Genomic DNA, 20,238 nt, shown 5'->3' with positions numbered 1-20,238 from the left:
AGAGAAGAATTAACATATAAATTGTTGCAGATGCCACGTGAATCCATGACGGTAGTTATTCATAAGCCGATTCCCCTTTTCTTCATCCTTGCACGAGTGTTTGCTCAACCTAAATTTTCAACTTTGTACGACATTATATGCATTCTTACTTTTTTTATAGAATTTTAGGTGTATTTTCAGTGGTGTTACAGTCCATTAGTAATAGTACAATAGGACTTGAACCCGTTGTAGCACTTGAGTTGCTCCCAACGGCGGTACTGGGCAGCTTGGGCTTGGCCTCGTCTAGTTTTAACAATATGTTTGGCCTACTTTCAAGAATGGATCGATTTCCTGGCTTAGCCGTTGGAGGTGCAAATGTTCAGAGCTAATATATTGTTCAGGCTTAGCGATGTTCAGCGCTAATATGTTGATCAGAAGAGGATCTCGAGCATGCCTCTCTCTGTAGTTTGAACTGGCACACTACCCGTGCGTTGTAATGGGTAATATAAATTTTACCCAGATCCATATAAGATTATCAATTTTATCCTCTTTCACTCCGTGTACATGCCGTGACCGATAAAACCATCAACTTTACGCTCTTTCACTCCGTGTACGTATCGTGACCACGTGAGATATTGATTGTCTAGGTTCCAATTGATTTTGTTCGGATTTCAATTTTGATTCCAATTTATTTGTCTGGTTCCGATTAGAATTCCAATTAACGGACTAAGGAATTATTGCTTTCTTTAGTAATAATAGAGATAGGAATTATTGCTTTGCTTTAGTAATAATAGAGATAGAGATAGACATAATGACGAGTTGTTACCTTGCAAACAAGAAAGAAAAACCCGGATTGTGTTGTTAGCGTAGGTCTATGCGAATTTTCGTTTGGTATCCATTCGAATTGTAGGAGGAATTCGATCGAACAATCAGTGTTCCTACACTCAGTATTTTCTTGACATGGTGTATTTTGCTCTCCAGCTCATCTATCTCACATCCGTATGCAGGCCTGGCACTCAATGGTGCCAGTTAGGACAGATGAGGCGGCTAATTAGGTGAAATCATCCACAAGCTCAGACTCAATACTGAATATCGTGCAGCAATCTTTACAAGATGCACAACACTTTGCATCGCCATTAAGGAAATAACCAATAGAGAAGGTTTACTGATTGTCACAACAGAAACAATGGATGGGATATTGAAGTACAGATTGGCTCATTGCTCTAGTCTAGTCATACGTCACCAGAGTTTTCAAAGTAGTTTCAGCACGTTCTGCTCTTCTGCCGCACAGTGTGTGGGAACTTCCCCTTGAGCCCTCAAAAGAGGATGCATCCAAATTCGCACACATTGGTCCGTTTTTCTAAGGCTGTACAGCTTCAAGGAGCTTCTCGTACACTTGCCGTGCAGACAAATCCTCAACCTTATAACAAAGCCCAAGTATATTTTTAGAAGAGAAAATTAATAAGCACATGGAAAATTTGAAGGGAAGAAAAATAGCACATGAGAAGATTTACTAATGAAATCAGTTTCGACAGTCCATGTAATTAGCAGTAAGAAGTGAGAACTCACAATCAGAAGCTTCGATTTATTATTCCATCCTCTCTGAAGGGTCATCTGAGTCAATCTTAGGCCAAGAACCTGATTTCACAAATCATCAGAATGGACATCTTCACATAGCATGATCAAAAGTTGAAATTGGCTTATTGTCAAAGGCATATTTCTTGGATATTGGCTGTCTCAGAATCTAGACCGTCAAATAAATTGATATATTTGTACAACCAAAGGCATACTTTATCTGTCCAATTTGCACATACATTCATAAAGACATTTATAGCAAAGTTAAGCAATACATATTGCATGCATTTTGCCATGGCATTTATCTTTTATTGGATGGAGCATTTAGAGTTCCATTTTTTACAAGGCTGAAAGTACACTATCAGATAATTTAAAACGCTGCAACAAAAGTAGAGTGCCATTGAAGAAAATCACCTTGCCCATAAATTCTAGCAACTCACTGTTAGCTTCCCCTCGTGCAGCAGGGGCAGCTACTGTTACTCGAACATCATCGGCGTTCACTCCTGAAAGTACACACAATTCTGTCACCACATTGTATGTGCCAGTGAACTGAAAGATAGAAGTATTCTCCCATGTCCAATACTCTAATCTACTATGTTCCACATGAAACTGTTAGTGCATCCATGCACAACTATTACATAAACACCGCATGTTGTAGTCTCAAAAAATAATTTACTATAATGTTAAATACTTGTTATTGCTGATCGTTGTGCCCGGTCTTCCACTTCAATGGCTACTTGGACAAGTCCACCTTCCAGTTGTGTGATGCAAGGGGGTACAGGAGCATCCTACAGTTTTCACGATTGTTAAGCCTAGAGAAGAGAAACATGCTGAATATATCAAAAGGACATTTCAGTGGAGGGAGGTATATACATGTGGATTTGTCTCAGCTGCAACTGAACTCAGTGCTCCATCAACAACATATATAAAAGGGGCATGCTCCAGATCCTCTTCTGATCGGTAACAAACAAAAAGGTCACATCCTACACAGCTCATGCGGAACTGCTTTTCAAGCTTTCCTTCACCACTGCATCAAAGATATAATTACAGAATCACCACAATCTGAAGTACAGCCTGGTAATCACTTTGGCATAATAACCCTGACTCCCTGAGGTCGACTGTTTCGAAGGAATATGCGCATGAGAAATGTGGATCATGTTATATAAACACAATTCATTAATCTGCACAGTGAGTAATAACACTGCTATGCTATTAGAAAATGTGCAAACACACAGTGAATTGATGAGGCCACCAAGAGACATCCCCCCCCCCCACACGAAAGACAACTGTGCACACATGTAGCCAAAATACCACCCAATTCCTTAGTTACATGCTATCCGACAAACGGAAGATATTCACCAGCGTTTATAATTAGAGAAGAACATATAAGCAGCTAGAGATTAGATTTAATCAGAACATAACTACAATAAGTACAGGTGAAGTACTTCAGTAAGATATACGAGGGATGACTGGATGAGTATTATACCGTTTCAACATTACTTTTCCTGACTCCTTCACATTTAGCCTTGAGAGATGCTTAGCCTTGTCTAAAACGTGTGCTCTGTCAGTCTTTCGCTTCGGCATTTTCTGCAATTGGGTATCTTCAGAACAAACATATCAGACTTGAATACACAAAATTTCATTCTTGAATCACAGAGTTACTACAAAAACAGACAGATAGTAGCAACTCCTCTTGACAAGAAATTAAGAAAAATCTGCTAATGATGACTAAACTTTAAAAACACATCGGATCAACTTGAAATAAATACTAAATTAGTCTATCCAGCTGTTAGCCTATTTATAAACCATGGCCCGCGATGTATGCATTGGTGTTTCTAAAATGGCATGGCACTGTAATTATAATTTTGCGACCTAAAATTTCTTTGAGCAAGCATACCGCTAAATATAAGTGCACTGAATATATGATAACACAAGAATATAGAAAAAGAACATGGCAAAGAGTGAAACCTCAGAACTCGAGAATCCAATATCTTTTCTAGTGGTACCTTGAAATGCTCATACAGCATGAGCACATCTTACAGAATGGTAACGATGAAGCAGTTCTCAGTTCATTAGGTCAAATAAGCGTCAAATGAAGGACAATACCTTGATTAACTTTTGAAAAACCGTTGGGTAGCTAGCAACCAAAATAGGACTACATCACTTTCTTCCCACATTCCCTATAAGTTCACTTTCTCCTGCTCACTGGCAAACGTAGCGTAGTTCTACAGCACTAAGATCCAGAGCTAAAACACAAATGAGGAAGAAAATTTCTGGTATGCAGATAAATGCTGTCGCGTGGTCTGAAACTTGCAGCTAAGCAGGGATTAGATCAAAACTACCCCCACTTAAACAGTTCCAACCTAGTTCTTCCGCTGGAATAAAAGACCTCCCTATCAGGCTACACAGATCTGACAAAGTTAGGCGAGTGGGGAGGAGGAGCTGACCGGTGATGAGGACGTGCGAGGCGCAGTGCTTGCAGTAGTAGACGAAGAGGTCGGACTCGGGGCCCTCCGGCAGCGCGTCCTCGCTCGAGTACGTGTGCGTCGTCCGCTTCGGCATCGCCCCTCCCTCTCCGCCGCCGCCGGAATCAAGAGGCGAGCGGCCTTCAAGGCCAGGCCTTTAGGGGGCAGGGGGGGTACTCAAGCGGAAGCAGTCGAGATGGGGCGGCCGCTGCGCCTTGAAGTGGGATCTGAGCCGTCGCCTCCGGGGATGGAAAGGAGCGGCGGCGCCTCGCGGGAAAGAGGAGGCGGAGGAAAGCGCGGCGGCGAGGTGGACTGGTGGACGATGAGGAAGCGTGCGCTCAATCGGCGCACGGGTTGAACTGCCGTGCTGACCCTTTTTGACCTGGGAATATCGCAATCAAAATTGGCTGATAAAAAAATCTATTTTTCATCCTTTAAGCATTATAAAAGTGTGACATTCATCCTCGTATTACGTTTGATGCAAATTAACCCCTTAAGTAATTAAATTGGTACATTTATCATCCTCACCTTAATCTAACAATGGTTTAGTGCTATCTAATAGCGATTTATGCTACGCAAATCATCTAACTAATTCCAGCTTGGTAATGTAATGTGCTAAGTTGAAGATATAAATTTCATAAAAAATTCAGTAAACCCTCTAAATTAGATAACTATAAAAATTTTATCCAAAAAATTAACAGAATTGATTTATACTGAACGGTCATAGTGATTGACTCAATATTAAACGTGGCTAAGTAATGATTAGTTAGATAATTACATGATCCAAACCAATATTATATAAAATACTAAACCATTGTTAAACTATAGTGGGATGATAAATGCACCGATTTAGTTAGTTAAAGGGTTGATTTGCACCAAATAAAATATAAGGGATGAATGCTACACTTTTGCAGTACTTGAGGGATGAAAAATATATTTTTTTAAAAAAAATGTAATGTTGGCCCTTGACAAGAAATTAGGAGAAAAAATAGGTGAAAGGTAATAACAAAGTTTGAGTAAGAAGAACTTTACTTAACTAATTATATCTTTTGTTTAAGAAAACAAATGTTATGGTAGTTAACATAAAGGTGTACTGATTTCAGGTTCCACAAAGTGCTAGTAATGCTTTTGCAAAGTGGAGCTTGGTTGAATAAAATGTCTAAATTATCAGTGAGTTTGTGCGATGATTGCTTGACTGGTACAAACATGAAACCATGAAATTATAAAAGGCTGCATAACACAACTACATGATATACATAAGATCATACCTAATAATCATTCTAAATTGGCTCCTTACTAGGGTACGCAAAAGAAAAACTTAGTTAATTTACTTTACAAGAAATATCTTCAACTTGTGAGCATTATATTTTTGAGGTGCACTTGATCTCTATTTTACTTTAAAGTCTTATAACATGGTGTGCTTATGTTTCTAAGGGAAAAAAATTGAGCTTGTAGGAGGGATTTTCTTTCTAAAAATATGTTACATATTAGTGCAATTTAAAATTCGCAAACTTAAGAGTCTCCATATTCCTTCTAGCAACCTACTTTTATATAGCTTTAAGTCTAACTGCTAGTGATATATGTCTTACAAAAAGCCTCTAGTGGAGGTTTTATAACTATTTTCCATTCTCTTTATTTGTTCATGGAACTATAATTGTATTTGGTTTTTATATATCTTCTTCATGAATAAATTTTACCCATATTGGACTAAAGGATATCGATCTACAATAAGATATTATGAGGTGTGTCGGGATTGTGCTAAATTAAATTAGCAAATTATATAATAGATGATATCTTCAGAAAATTGTAAACATCATAATTACAAAATTGTTCGAAACCACAATACTTTCACAAATTTTTTTATCTTCCTAGAAATCAGTAAAAAATAACCTTTCCTCAACATGTGAAAACAGAAGGAAATCGACAACGCAAAATTGCTATTTAGGCCAGCCTCGGCTACGCTTAGCCCGAATTCCCGATCTGCCCTCGAAAGATTTCGAATTTCGAATCGGCCCCCGTGGTTTCGGGTTTCCCCTTGCCTTCTTCCCCCTCCCCCCACCCCCCCGCTCGGCCGCTCCAATCTCTCTCCCGAAAAAAACCCTAAACCCCATCGCCACCTCGCCGCCGGCGATCTACGCCGCCGCCGCCATGTTCGGGACCCCGTCCTCCTCTCCCCTCTTTGGGACCCCATCCTCCACACCAGCCTTCGGGACCCCCTCCGCCACCCCGGCCTTCGGCACGCCTTCCTCCACCCCCGCATTCGGCGCGCCGTCGTCCACCCCGGCCTTCGGCACGCCCTCGTCGACGCCCGCCTTCGGGGCCCCGTCTTCGACCCCGGCGTTCGGGACCCCATCGTCAACCCCGGCGTTCGGGACCCCATCGTCGACTCCGGCATTCGGCACGCCGTCGTCGACGCCCGCATTCGGGGCCGCGTCCTCGGCCCCAGCGTTTGGCGGGCTATCGGCTTTCGGGACGCCCTCGTCGACCCCGGCGTTCGGCGCGCCCTCGTCGACCCCGGCGTTCGGCGCGAGTCCTTCGCCCTCGCCCTTCGGGTTCCAGCAGCAGGCGACGCCGTCCCCGTCGCCGTTCGGCATGCTCGGGGGAGGGGCCGGGCAAATCACCACCCAGATGGCCCCCGTCGCTCCGCTGCCGCTCTCTCCGTCCGACCGCGACATCCAGGTACGCAGCGGTGGAATCCCTCTCAAATCCCCCTTTAATTTTGAGTTGCAAGCGGTAAATGAATGTGCTGCTTCTGAATTAATTCAGGCTATCGTGGATGCGTACAAGGAGGACCCCGGGAACCCCCGGTATGCTTTCAGGGTGAGATTTCTTCTAGTTACGTTCTTGTCTTTGTTGCACGAGATTTGGGTTGATGCAATTTGGTTGATCTGTTTCTGTCTGATTTGATCCTGGCAGCATCTGTTGTTCAGCGTGACAGACCCTTCACAAAGGGTGAAGCCAGTTGCAGCATCAGATGTAAGCAGCTGTATAAGTTTGTTTAAGTAGTTTGATAGCTGTTTGTGTTGTTGCATTATTCTCTGATTAAATTTCTTTTCCTGTGACTTTTACTTTGTGGATGTAGATTATGTGGGCTGAAGCAATGGGGAAGCTTGAGTGCATGGACAGTGCAGATAGGGAGAGGCTGTGGCCTCAGCTTGTGCAGGGGTTTAAAGACCTCTCCCACCGGCTTAAGGTTAGTGTTGGCGCTATGAAATTGTTTTCTGTGCTAGACAGCTAGAGTACTGCTTTTTGTGTGTGCTGTACAAGTATGCTGCATTGCTGCTGAATGAGCTTCTAACAAGCATTTTGATACATGAAATCCTAGATCAGTTTGGATTGGCATGTTCTCTGATTATTATAAGAAATGGTATTGTGTTCTATCTGTGATATTGACAGGTGTCACATCTTTTTCTGATCAATGTTGTCCATGCCTCCATTTCTCTGAATTCCAACCATTCTGGCTGGGCGATGCATTGGCTTTGACATACTGGGCTTGCTGGCTGTGTTAGAACCAAAAAAGGAAAAAAAAGGACAAACCGACCATGTCATACATTCCTATACATTGTTTTAGTGTATTTGCACTTCAAAGTGATTGTTCGCCTAACTTTATGATAAATTTAGTTATTTGTCTAATGTTGTGTATAACATCAGTAATGTAGGTATAACATCAGAAATTTATAATGATAATCGTCTCAAAAGAATGATAGAGGCTGTAATCTGTCATGCCATAAATTGTGTGTTTATTATTCCTGCTTTTGATAATCTGGAATGATACAGTGATATGGTCATTCGTCTCACAATGATCCATTGTAAATGGAATTAATAAATTTTGTAGTTAATCTTTATAACCTCTTTGTATCTGCCTTTAGTCACCTTAAAAGAATTATCTAGGACATATGATTCAGAACCTTGTTATAGATACTAAATATGTGCCTTCACTTATTCCTAACCTGGGCACCATAGCAAGTATGCAACCATACAATAAGTGGTCCTTCGGTATTGTGGATCTGGGTAAAGTGCCAAATTGCAGTACCTGGGATCTTAGGTTTCTCAATAGAGCAATTGATTTGATGCTGTAAGCTCCCTGTACCTACTTTTATGCTCAGTGGCAGAAATTACACGAATATCGTCGGATAATATATGCAGACTATGCAGTTAGCTGTTATTGACTTGTGTCCTGCCAATACTTGTAGTTATAGTTATTTTGTTTGTCAAAATATTACATTTTGCCAAGGTCAGAGAATATATGCTTTAATAAGTTCTTTTCTGTCGGACCTCCCTCTCCCTGAATTCATTTCTAATTTTATCATATAATCTTTACAATTATTATAGGACTCCAGTAATGCTGATGTAATGGATTGAAGCTAAATAAGTCAATACATTTTGTTATTAGTGCTTAAATTGTTGGTACTATGACCAGATTATAGTAGTTGTGACACAAGGTTATTTGTTGCACATTGTATACCATCCAATTTATGACAGTGAAAAAATGGAAACAATGTATGTAAAACATTTATTGCTCTTTTTTTTTTGAGGAACCACATGAGTACATTCTTGATAGAAAGCAACCAATTAATCTCCTTCCTTAGTGTATTGACATATTTAGGATGTTATGATGCTAAATTAGTCATGTGAACAACTTATATTGGATATCTTTGTGTATCAGCTTTAGAATTGATAAAACTTATACAGTTTGGTGAGCTTTAATTAAGTCTTGATAATTTTTCTATAATTCTCGAATGCATGTTGATTCTTGATGAAGCTGAATATTTTTTGTTGCACATCAATGGCATCAAATACCATTTGTTTACTGAACAGTGATAAGAGCCCCTCATATTTGTAATTGCATATGACAAATGACAAATGCACAAACTTGCATGAAAATTCTGGTATCAAGTATAGTATATTGTACCGTAATCTTGATATAGATAATAGATGAAGTGTTCTGGCTGAACATACAGATGTCTCATGTCGTCATTACTGTCTGCCAGTTTATATTATTTTCATCCATCCTATTTTGTTCTTTTAGCTCTATCTCCATTTACTTGTGCTCCTTGCAATTCAAAGAGCGCAGTTGTTTCGTTTGTGTTGGGGTGGGTGGGGGTCAGGGTCATCTTCTTTTCAACCTTCACATTCCTTTCTTCTTCGTTAAATGAAATGACATGCAGTCCTCCTGCGTCATTCGAGCAAAAAAAAAATCTTCACATTCAAATTCAGTGACAGAATCACAGTACCAATATCTATCGGCTGTCTTGGTCTAGTTACAAAGACGTAAAATCTCACAGAATCACATTACGCATATCTATCAGCTGTCTTGGTCTACGATGCAAAATCTCAATAGTCCTAAATTCCCCCCCACATTGATTAATCAGTTAAAGTGCAGTTGCACATTTGCATCAGATATTTCTATACCTGCAATGTATCCATATATGCCTTCTTCTATATTGATGACATATATTCAAATCTTTAATCAGTCTTATTTGTCATACTCTCTGTAATGCTCTGGGTGAAGCATGTTTTTCTTTCTTGTATTTTGGCCTGAAGATATTCGCAACTTTTTTCAGTAGTTGTGATGGTATTATTTTTGCCATTTTCCAACTTTCTTTAAGGTTTTTAAAATTTAGCCAAGCCTCATTACTTGTTCTTTTCCTTTTCAGCTTCAAGATGAAGTCATAGTGTCGGATACTGATAGATTGAGCATGACTAACTCTAATGTTAAGAAGGTATGGCTTCATATGAATGTTTTCATATGTGCTTCCACGAATCATTTCTTTTGCTTCACATATTTTTAATTACAGCTGCAAAGGCATTTCCAAGCTCACACGTATCCATGGATCCAGCGATTGAAGCAGCAAGAGCTTGTTATTCAGAGACGTCTTTTAAGGGTGATATTTTGTCTCCAGATTTCCTAATAAAAATTTGGGGGTGGGGATGCCAATTCTCTTTTCATGCTTCATTACTGATGTATCTAACTACTACTATTATTGTTTTGTGAACATCTAAAAGTTTGTTAGAATAGTGGAGACGTTGGAGAATAGGGGTTACCGCAGTCCTTTAACGAAGGAGGAAGCTGACTTATATGAAAGATTGGTTGCCATATTAAAGCAGGTTAGGTTTTTCCTGATCCATTATTCCTACTTTTTTGGCTGATCAAGAATTTTTGATCAATTCTACTCTTTTGTTTGCAGCTAAAAGGACCTAATGCTGATCTGTCTAAGAGAGTTAATACACTTCTTTCAACGTCACATATTCTGGCTAGCACTGGTGGTGCTGGTGGTCCTGTATATATTCCTAATTCGGCCAAAGTTGATGAACGTAGTGTTACAGATCTTCTTGAGGTAAGTAGTGCAGTTTTATCCTTGTCCTTGTTAGAACAGTCCTTGTCAATCTTACCTGTAACTTGCATCACAGACCTTACAGCAGCATACGGAGGCAGTTGCCAAGTTAGGTAATGTGTTGAAGAGGGATATCAGGGACCTGGAGATCATCCAGTCAAAAGACATGGATATGGCTGAAGACAGCCTTGGGAGAAGGGCACTGAAGATATAGGATTGAATCAAGGTCTTCATCAAAGCTACTAATAAGCAGGGTTTGAAAGGGAGTTCCATCTCATACGAGGATCTGAGCCTCCGAATGGTTTGGAGTATTGACTAGAGAAATCTACTGTGTATCTGGCGCAGTCAAGCTTGATTCTGCATTCTTTTGGAAGCTAACCATTGTCTGGTAGGTTGTGTGTCGGAATGAGGCGGTATTCTTGAACTTTGTCCTCGCGCTAACTACATTTTGAGTGGTGTCATGGTGGAAACTACGCCTTGGGCTGCTGAGCTCTTGTAACTTCCCCCGGGGATGGATGGTTTCGGCAGATGGACCATGAGTGCATGTAATCTTGATCATGCGTGGATGTAATCCTTGTTGTAAAATACATTCTGGATGCTGTAGATCAACCATGGCTGTGGCCTGTAGCCTTGAATGGTTCATGCATATGCCTGCTCCTTCATTTTCGTGCATATAACGCCATGTCTCTTTCAAATTTGCTATCCGGAAAAAAGAAACATATTTGCAAATTTATATATACTCATCAGAAAAAAAGTGAATTACAATAGCTGCTAAGAATGAGGAGCTCAGTGTATGCATCTCCCGGGCACCCTCCACGAGAATCCCCGCGCGTCGCCCCCGGCGGCGACGCGCGCCCTGTACGCCTTCCAGTCCTGGAGCACGTTCCTGAGGTCGAAGAGCTTGTTCTCCAGCCCCACGCAGCAGTTGGCGTGCATGGTGGCCACCCTGCCCAGGTCCTTGCCGTGCTGGCAGAAGCCGCCGAAGACGGCCGTGTCCAGGAACCGCACGGCGGCGCCGATGCTCGCCGGCACGCCCTCCTTGACGATCATGTCGAACACGTACTGCTCGTGCTTCCCGGGGAACCGCGCCCGCGACGCCTGCCAGTGCTCGTAGAACGCCACGGCGGCCGGTGACGACTGGACGTAGAGGAGGCCGCCGTTGGGGTAGTTTCCCGGCGAGCTGGGGTCGCCGACGAAGAAGTCCGACGACATCACCACCTGCGCGCCGGCGGGGAGGCGCGGGAACGGGGGGCGGAACCACAGGATGTCCACGTCCGTGAAGAGGAAGCTGTAGCCGAGCTCCAGGACGCGCTGCTGGAGCCGGTTTCGTCGCCACATCATCTCCAGGTAGTCGCCCTTCATGTACTTCTGCTCGCCGGCGAAGTCCATGCCGGCCACGCGGAACCAGTAGCAGAAGGGGTGCACGGCGAGGCACCGCCGGAAGGCCTTGCCATCCATGGCCACGATGAGGAGGTGCCGCGGCAGGTCCGCTGTGCCCTCGCCGTGGCGGAAGCTCTCCAGGAACAGGTCCAGGAACGAACCCGGCGCCGCCCACGCCTCGTTGATCGCCGTCATCAGCACCGTCTTGTCCGCCGTTGCCGCTCGCCGGAGAAGGTCCGCCAGGTCGTCCTGGGACTGTTGCTCCTGCTGCTGCTCATGAGGGTACAGTACGGAATGTAGAGTTAACATTACATTTACCTTGGAACGCAATGGAATCTGAAACAAGAGCAGTAAATAAATTCTGAAGCAAGCAAGCGCTCTGATTGACTACTGCTAGTTCAATTGTTCATTTTTTTCTTTGGCCAATTGTTATTTACTGCTCTATCGGTTCCAAATTATTAGCTGTTTTAGCTTTTTCTAGATATATAGATTTTGCTGTGCACCTAGACATAACATGTATCTAGATGCATAATAAAAACTATGCACTTAGAAAAGCCAAAATAACTAATAATTTGAAATGGACGAAGTAGTACGATATATAGAGTTCAAACGCAAAACTGTCTATTCAAAGTGCCTCTTAAGCATTTCGGATTTTTTTTTTAAAGTCAGATGCTTGTTGGCAACACCTTGGTTGGATTGTATCGTCTACTTCCTAAGTATTTTGCATCCGGCACATGGACCGCCCTCGTTGCTCCAGAGCAACGAGCATACAAAAAAATAAAAAGAAAAAAAGAACTCCACATTGATAAGGACGAACTGGAGTGATTGGTTCTTAGCGTCAACTAACATTAGCACCCTCTAATTGTGCACACTGTCCACTCGCTGTCAGAATCGCTCTTTAGAATACTAGCGGTAGCTAGGTGGCCACGTTACGGGTTTGGTGTACCCGTTTCATATTCAGCTGACATCCGCATCGTCAGAATGATACGACTTCTAAATAGGGATGGCAAGATAGTTTTGCTGGTAGTCTTGATATCTATCAGGTAGACCGGTTGCCGTAAGCAGCTTTAGAAACCTGAAAACGAATTCAACGCGGATGTGAATTGAAACAACTAACTTAAGGGTGCTGAATTTTGTGATTCACTCATAGCCTATCAGTGCTCATGCTCAATGGACAAGAGTAGCAGAAACTTGACAGCCAGTGACAGTAGAGAACAAAGGTTGGTTTGATTCTGAACCCATGAGCTTTACGCAGTTTTGCAGGAGAAATGGAGCCTGTTGAAGCAAGCTAACGCATATCAATCCTCTTGTGCAGTACAAACTCAATTTGTGTGACGTGTCTGCTGTGCCATGTGCTTGGTAGGAGGTTGCTAGCGTTTCTAACAAGACAAATAGCAGAGTACATACATAATAACAAGTTTCAAACAATTTCATTTTAGAAACCGAGCGGGACGTGGCGGGCGGCGCATCGCTCCAGGATGCCGGCGGCCATCTCCCAGCTGTGCACGCCGAGCTTGGGTGCCGCTCGACCAGAGGAGACCGAAGGGGAGGAGGGAGGGGAATGAGGAAGGAATCGACAACCCTTGGCCGGCGCGGTGCTCTCCCAACCATGGCCGCGATGCGCGGGCGGAGGAGGGGTGCACAACAGGATGCGGTGGCGCGGGCGGAGGAGGGGCGCAAGACGAGATGTGGTGGCATGGGCAGATGAGGTGCGCGCGGCAGGATGTCTTGGCGCCGGCGAAGGAGGGGAGCATGACGAGATGCAGTGGCACTTAGTTTAGGATGTAAAATATCCGATTTTGTTGATCGACGGGTGAAAGTGAACCACTGGATATACATTGGGGCTTATATATAGACTTTTTCCTTTGAGCAACGTACTAATAATCTGATTGATGATGTATGTAAGCACAAACTCGAAACGAAGATTTCCGCCGTCTCAATTAGCAGCTGGGTGAGTTTTTAGGGCTCTAATATAAATCAGCCGGAATCCAATACAAATCATCTGCTAGCTGTTGCAGAGGAAGGATGGCGACAGAGGAAGACGGGTCACCTGCTTGGTTGAAGTCGAAGTGCCAGGCATCACGATCTGCGGCTGCTGCTGCTTGTTGTCCGTCGTGCCCGAGCCTTTCCCCTGATCTTTTCTTGCGCCGTGTCCGCCGTCGCCATCGCCGCGCGTCACCACCTCTTTCCTCCCCTCCTCCTGCTCCTTGGAGGCTGCATCTTGCCGTTGCTTACTGGGGTTGAGGAGCGCCGCGCCCTGACCACCACCGCCGCCGCCGCCGGCTGCTCCGGCCTCCCGCGCACGCTGCTCCCACCGCGGCGGCGACCCGGGGGAGTCGCCGAGGTCGCGGCAGAGGGAGGTGTAGAGCAGGAAGAAGGCGGTGGCGAGCGCGGCGCCGAGGAGGAGCGAGGTGGCCGACCTCATGGCCGCCGGCCGCGCGCCTCCCGCTCCCAGTGACCGCAGCAGCAGGCCGGCCTGTGGCCTGATCATCGCCGCCCGCGGCTATATATATACTATACAGAAACAGGGGCAGGCGGCATGTGCGCGGTGGCGGCTGCGGCGGAAGCGACAAGCGAGCGAAATGATTGGCGGGCGGGGCGGGGCGGGACGGGACGACCCGCGGAGGGAGACGGAGGAGGAGTAGGGGGAGGTCGCTTCGCTGGGCGGCTGGCTGGGGTTGAACGCTTGTCTGGGGGGTTTGGTTGGTTGGGAGGGCAATTCTGACCGGATGAGGATGCGTGCGGGAACGGGCGACCCGACCGGGAGCGGCGGCGAGAGCTCGCCGTGGAAGATTACACGGTAGGGGAGGTGCTGCGTTGGCGGGCCGGCGTCATGTTTGGTTGGCGAGGAGCTGAGGATGTGTGGCGAAGCGGAAGTGGAGGCACGCGCGTCGACTCACTCCGGTTTGGGTCACCCGGCAGAGGTGGGTGGGGAGACCCGATCTCGCTCGTGGATGCCGCCGGTTGGAGCAATACGGCGCCCCGCCGAGTCATCGCCAGACTCAGGAAACCGTGGCGAAGCTCGGGCAAATCGAGAAGCCCGTTTGGTGTGGCGCCTAACTTGTGGCGGCCAAAACGGCCGCCGCACCCGCGGCAGAAAAAGTTAGGCGCGGTGTGGCAGGTGCGGCGGCCCTCCAAACCACTGTTTTCGTATTTTTCTGTGGTGTATCGACACCCACCGGCCATAACATTGCTTCGCCCCTGCGAGGAAACCAGGTCGATCGGCTGGTTTGGCCTGTCAGTCTGGCGAGTTTGGCAACACAACAAGGCATGGCTCTCAGCTGTCAGTGTTCGTCTAACAGCCTCATCACACCATCAGTCTGTTTAGAAATGTGATTTTTTTTTGGGGGGATATCCATGTTACACAATTTGATTGATGCTGTATGGTGGCTGACCGATTAGGTGGCTGCAAGTTGCAACTATTCCGATGTCTTTTTTCGGCAGAAAGAAACCCAACCTACGCTTCTCTGATGACAAACCAGAGCAGAGCTTTTTTTTTTTTTGCCCCCCTCCCTCTTTTGGCACGTGAAAATCAAAACCTCAGTGGCATTGAATTAGTGACGTCCATGACACATCGTCCTTACGACAGTATGTAGGTACGTATATACAGAGAGCGTGTCCAGACTTTCACAGCATATCCGTAAATGGGCTACAAACCGCGATGCTAACCAGTTTCAGCCACGTACCTGGCTTCTAGGTAATCCCACGTGTCACCGTAATGCCAACCCCTCTGCCCACTTCCCTGTATTGAAATGCATCACATGTAAATACTGAAAGGTTCAGGCTTCTAGAGCATTTGATGATTTGATGCCTTCGACTGACACACTCCAGAATCGCCACCTCCGATTCCAGGGGATAGTTATGTAAGCCAGGCTCCAGCCACCCAGGTTGGAAGCAAACTAGCAAGCTGAAAGAGCAGAAAATAAAGAGCACATTACTTGCGTACCATCGGGATCAAATCAGCTTCATATTATACATGGTATGCTCTAAAGGAAAATGCATATCAAGTTCACGTATGCCAGCAAAACTGCTCACATCACACTCGTGCAAAGTGCAATCGTATATAGGATAGGCACATCCCCTTATCTCGCGACTCCATATAATTAGACACATCTCCATGAGTTCCTGAGGATTTTACAATAATTTATTCTGCAGTTCGCGATTTATATTCTTGTAATTCCATTCGAATTCCAACTTTTTTTTTGGGGGGGGGGGGGGGCGTGAACATAATAACAAGATGGCCAAAATAATAAAACATCACTGAACTGATCTCAACTATGTATAACTGTGTACAGCTAAATCTGCATCTAAAATAGCTTAAGACTGCAAAATAATCTAAGTTATTGAGGGATGGTAATATAAAACTTAATAACACTACAGATTATACACAAAAATGCACCTTGGGCCACCTACGGAAATGCGTCTTCTAGAAATTCATATCCGCAACATAATTAATCAGAAATCTTGAGAAGGGGAGGTGAATATAATGGTGCTAATACTGATAATGAGAATTTTATTTCCAAAGTTGATCAGAAGTGGCACTTTGGATTTTGGAAGGCAGAATATTTGGCTATCACTGCTAAAAACTGAAAAGGTTAAGGGTAACATTACAGCATAAGAAATCGGTTTACCTTATAAACTACAAATTAGTACACTGAATTTGCAGACTGTAGAAGCGGCGATTTCAATAAGTTTAACTAATTGGAGTAATTTAGAAAGCCTAAATCTACATTCTGGCTTAAAGCCTGTTTTTCCTGCAGTAATCAAAGTTACCCACATTCTGTGAAAAAGGAACTCGAATCCTTTTATCTTGGTGTACTTGCAAACAAATCATCACCAACAGGATTCAAGTTCCTTTTTCACATAAAATTTTGTTTGATTTGAGATTTTTACGACGAATAACTCCTATTTCTACGATTTGCATTGCAAATTAGTCTTCGTTACATAAGATGAATAACAAAATCTGGAACTCTATGCAACTCCAGGTATTCAGAGTTATGTGAAGAAGGTTCAGCTATTAGATGGCAAGTCAACCCAGAGTTAGTCAGCAGCAAATAAAGAATTTTCTTGTTTCCCTAGGTCTAGCAAAGCATATTACAAACTTTCAGGTGATAAACATGTGATGTATGAAAATTGAATAATGATGTGCAGTTCCATAACTCAGGGTACAACAAAGACTGGTTCTAGCAATTCTTCTATTTAAAGCTCATATTAAACAACTTCCAATTTTTATTTTTTATGACATATGTTCAATATTCAATGGTTGAATATTTTGAATCCAATGAGTAAATGGAAACATAGTAACGCACAAGAAGATGAGCTTACCTCTGATCAAGGGAAGCTTGGTGTTTATGATGGTTGCCAGAAAAGGGTAACCATGGTTTACAGGTAATCAAAGGGAGGCAATTAGGCTGTAACTTCATTGGTGCATTATACGTGTGGTGTGAGTGATATGTACAACCATCACTTGCTAATAAAGTAACACTCTCATGAAGGAACTTTGACTGCTTTGCATTTGCCAATCAAGGGAATAGGTGTGATGGTTTGAAACGCAAGGTCAATCACGGCAATAAATGTGATGGTTAAAAATCTGTGTTGCTTGGTGTTTGCGTGTACGTTGAGCAGTCCACCTTCTAGCGCAGTAGCACTTGCATGAGCTTCTTCTTAAGGACATCTTTTTTGCTTCCCCTTAATCCCCATGCTTTATGGTGAAATCTCATTCTAGAGTTTATTAATGAACTCCATTTCACACCAAAGCAGGAACCTTTCCTTCTTGTCCTGCAATAACCAGTTTACTCCATGAGTTCCTCTGTGGATAATATGTCCAGATCACTGCAATCATCCAAATTCCTCATTTGTTCAGTTAGTTCATCCAAAACCTCGTAGATTTCTGGAGCTAGCGGGTTGGACCTATCCCCAACAAGAAAGGGGGTAAACCCATTACCAAGATCGGCCCATGCTAGCCCAGGTGCTTTTGTAACACCCAGGTCTCTCATCAGTTTTCTGACTGTCGCTAGCTCATTCCAGCAACTTGCAGCTGCATACATGTTGGCAATCAGAACATAGTGCCCAGCATTCTCTGTCTTCATCTCCAAGAGCCTCCTTGCTGATCTTTCACCAATTATTATGTTACCTCGCTCATGGCAAGCTCCCACTAATGCTGCCCACATTGTGGATGTTGGAGGGAAGGGAGTCTGATTAAGCAATTCCTCTGCCTTTTCCAATAATCCGGCACGTGCATATAGATCAACCATGCAAGAATAGTGCTCCATCTGGGGCTTTATACCAAATGAATTGACCATCTTGCCAAAAAGCTCTTCTCCTTCATCCACAAGCCCAGAGTGGCTACAAGCAGAGAGTACAGTAACCATGATGATGGCATCTGGCACGATCCCACTGTCAATCATCTGGTTGAAAAGACGGAGGGAAACTGTCCCTTTTCCTTGCATTCCATATCCTGCGATCATTGAAGTGTAAGATATCATATCACGGTCATCCATGGTATCAAAGACATTTTGTGCCACCGAGAGCCTCCCTGACTTGGAGTACATATCTATAAGAGAGTTCCACAACAAGCGATACCCTTTGAACCCATGCTTAACGATGTGCGTGTGAAGCTCCCGCCCATGTTGCAGATTAGCAACACGAGCACAGAGTGCAAGGTAGGTGACAACAGTAACATAGTTAGGCTCCACATCACTGCATACCATTTCACGGAAAAGCTTAGAAGCCTCTTCTGCATCATCCGACAAAGCAAAACCAGCTATCATTGTATTCCAAGTCACCAGGCCTGGGCACCTCAGCATTTTGAACAGCATGAGAGCACGCTCCATATCCTTGCACCTGGCATACATCGTGATCACCGCATTGCTCACGCTCTCGATTCCGTCGCAGTGCATGCGTACTGCCAACCCATGTATCTCCTTACCAAGCCTCAACCATCCTGCCCGTGAGCAAGCACTCGATCCAATCACCAGAGTCACAAAGTCGACCCCAGCACCACCTCTTACCATATCACGGATCAACCCAATTGCCGCCTTATAATCACGCATCTGAATGTAACCGCCGGCAATCGTGTTCCATGTCACCGAGTTCACCTCTGCACCTTCAGCCCGCATCCGGTTAAACAGCTCCACCGCCTCTCTCCACAGCCCAGATGCAGCATAGCCAGAGATCATCGAGTTCCACGATACCACATCCCTGTGTCCCATTCCGTCGAACACCCTGCGCGCGGCGACAAGGTCCCCGCACTTAGCGTACATGGACACCAGCGCGTTCTGGAAAAACAGGTGCCCGTCCATGCCGGCGTCCGCAGCACGCACGTGCACCGCCCGGCCGAGCGCGAGGTCCCCGGCCTCGGCGCAGGCGCGGAGCACGGAGGGGTACGTGAAGGCGTCCGGGGCCACGGCGTCCTTGCCCACCATCTCCTGGTACGCGGCGAGCGCGTAGCACGGGAGTCTGTGGCTGAGGCAGGTGGAGATGAGGACATTGTAGGGATGGGGGCACGTGGAACCGGCGGCGAGGGAGGAGGCGGCCGGGAGGAGGGAGGGGTGGTAGGAGTAGAAGGAGACGAGGCTGGGCAGGAGGAGCGGGTGGCGGGAGAGGCAGAGGGAGAGGGAGAGCGCGTGGAGCTGGATGCCGAGGCGGAGGTCGGGGCGGTGGAGGTGGAGGAGGGAGGCGATGGGGCGGAGGAGGAGGTGGGTAGCGGCGGCGGCGGGCGGCAGGAGGAGGCGGAGGCGGGAGAAGGCAAGGAGCGGGGCGGGGAGGAGGCGGATGGCGGACGGGTCGGAGAGGGAGGCGAGGAGGGAATTGACAGAGCCGTCGCGGTCGGCGGCGCTAGGATTCGGCGGCGGCGGCCGTGGTGACAGCGCCGCCGCGGAGGACATCACCGGAGGTTTTGAACTTGGTATCGAAGTATGGGCGCAAACGCTGGTGACGTGCCCGCCTCCAGTGTTTTATTAAGGAAAAAAAATCCCAAAATGAGCAACTGATTAGAATACCAAACATTTTCCCTCTCATTGCAAAAATATTGCTCCATCTATAACCGGATTAATTTAGGACATAGCAGTGCTAAGTAGGATTTCAAGTGGTCTAAATCGTCGTTAGTGCACCGGTGGCCAATAGAGATGGTAACGGATCACACCCCTAGTGCTCTCTTCACCATCCAACTTGACTCTTATATATTTTTAGCTTAAAATTATATTAAATTAAAGCCCGGTTTTTAATTATCTAGACTAAAATTTGAGACTCCCTACCACCCCTACCACCCCTACTAGTAGGTAAACCGTTTTAAAAATCACTTCTGTAATAAGATCATGTTAGGAAGTGCTAATGGCAAGTGCTAAAGTTTAGCATCCATTATCTTTTTTCCCCATCTAATATTTTGCTCTTATTTTTGAATTTGGTTAAAGTTTAGCACCCTCATCAGCACTTCTGTTTGGAAGTACTAATACTAAAGTTTAGTATTTTTGTGGATTAGCACTAGAATCCAAACATGACTTATA

The 20,238-nt window shown here is 45.0% G+C and overlaps 4 protein-coding genes across 6 annotated transcripts; 1 reads left to right on the top strand and 3 right to left on the bottom strand.

The window, feature by feature from the left end:
• Positions 1-1,030: 1,030 nt before the first annotated feature.
• LOC112883460 (UPF0235 protein At5g63440) lies at positions 1,031-4,386 on the bottom strand. 2 transcript variants are annotated; one of them, XM_025948763.1, is made up of 7 exons: positions 4,002-4,386; positions 3,041-3,155; positions 2,428-2,581; positions 2,246-2,342; positions 1,969-2,057; positions 1,549-1,617; positions 1,031-1,399 (listed from the first exon to the last, which is right to left on the bottom strand). In XM_025948763.1, the coding sequence occupies exons 1-7, from the start codon at positions 4,114-4,116 to the stop codon at positions 1,340-1,342; spliced, it is 699 nt and encodes a 232-aa protein (XP_025804548.1). In that variant the 5' UTR covers positions 4,117-4,386; the 3' UTR covers positions 1,031-1,339. The 2 variants fall into 2 exon arrangements, with proteins under 2 accessions (XP_025804548.1, XP_025804549.1); XM_025948764.1 differs by having other exon boundaries at positions 3,041-3,141.
• A 1,697-nt stretch (positions 4,387-6,083) lies between these two features.
• LOC112879896 (nuclear pore complex protein NUP54) lies at positions 6,084-11,000 on the top strand. The gene is made up of 9 exons (XM_025944318.1): positions 6,084-6,698; positions 6,786-6,839; positions 6,936-6,995; positions 7,102-7,212; positions 9,677-9,742; positions 9,818-9,904; positions 10,026-10,127; positions 10,208-10,357; positions 10,431-11,000. The coding sequence occupies exons 1-9, from the start codon at positions 6,168-6,170 to the stop codon at positions 10,566-10,568; spliced, it is 1,299 nt and encodes a 432-aa protein (XP_025800103.1). The 5' UTR covers positions 6,084-6,167; the 3' UTR covers positions 10,569-11,000.
• A 16-nt stretch (positions 11,001-11,016) lies between these two features.
• Positions 11,017-14,714, bottom strand: LOC112879894 (uncharacterized protein At4g15970-like). Of its 2 annotated transcripts, none has more exons than XM_025944317.1 (2): positions 13,785-14,714; positions 11,017-12,001 (listed from the first exon to the last, which is right to left on the bottom strand). In XM_025944317.1, the coding sequence occupies exons 1-2, from the start codon at positions 14,223-14,225 to the stop codon at positions 11,141-11,143; spliced, it is 1,302 nt and encodes a 433-aa protein (XP_025800102.1). In that variant the 5' UTR covers positions 14,226-14,714; the 3' UTR covers positions 11,017-11,140. The 2 variants fall into 2 exon arrangements, with proteins under 2 accessions (XP_025800102.1, XP_025800101.1); XM_025944316.1 differs by having other exon boundaries at positions 11,017-12,004; positions 13,785-14,712.
• Positions 14,715-15,421: 707 nt separating this feature from the next.
• LOC112879893 (pentatricopeptide repeat-containing protein At1g71490) lies at positions 15,422-19,647 on the bottom strand. The gene is made up of 2 exons (XM_025944315.1): positions 17,060-19,647; positions 15,422-15,641 (listed from the first exon to the last, which is right to left on the bottom strand). The coding sequence occupies exon 1, from the start codon at positions 19,618-19,620 to the stop codon at positions 17,527-17,529; it is 2,094 nt and encodes a 697-aa protein (XP_025800100.1). The 5' UTR covers positions 19,621-19,647; the 3' UTR covers positions 15,422-15,641; positions 17,060-17,526.
• Between the last annotated feature and the right edge of the window lie 591 nt (positions 19,648-20,238).

Source organism: Panicum hallii, chromosome 2, assembly GCF_002211085.1.
Source record: "Panicum hallii strain FIL2 chromosome 2, PHallii_v3.1, whole genome shotgun sequence".
NCBI lineage: Eukaryota > Viridiplantae > Streptophyta > Magnoliopsida > Poales > Poaceae > Panicum > Panicum hallii.
The sequence above is the reverse complement of the archived record's forward strand: the minus strand, read 5'-3'. Positions and strand labels throughout refer to the sequence as shown.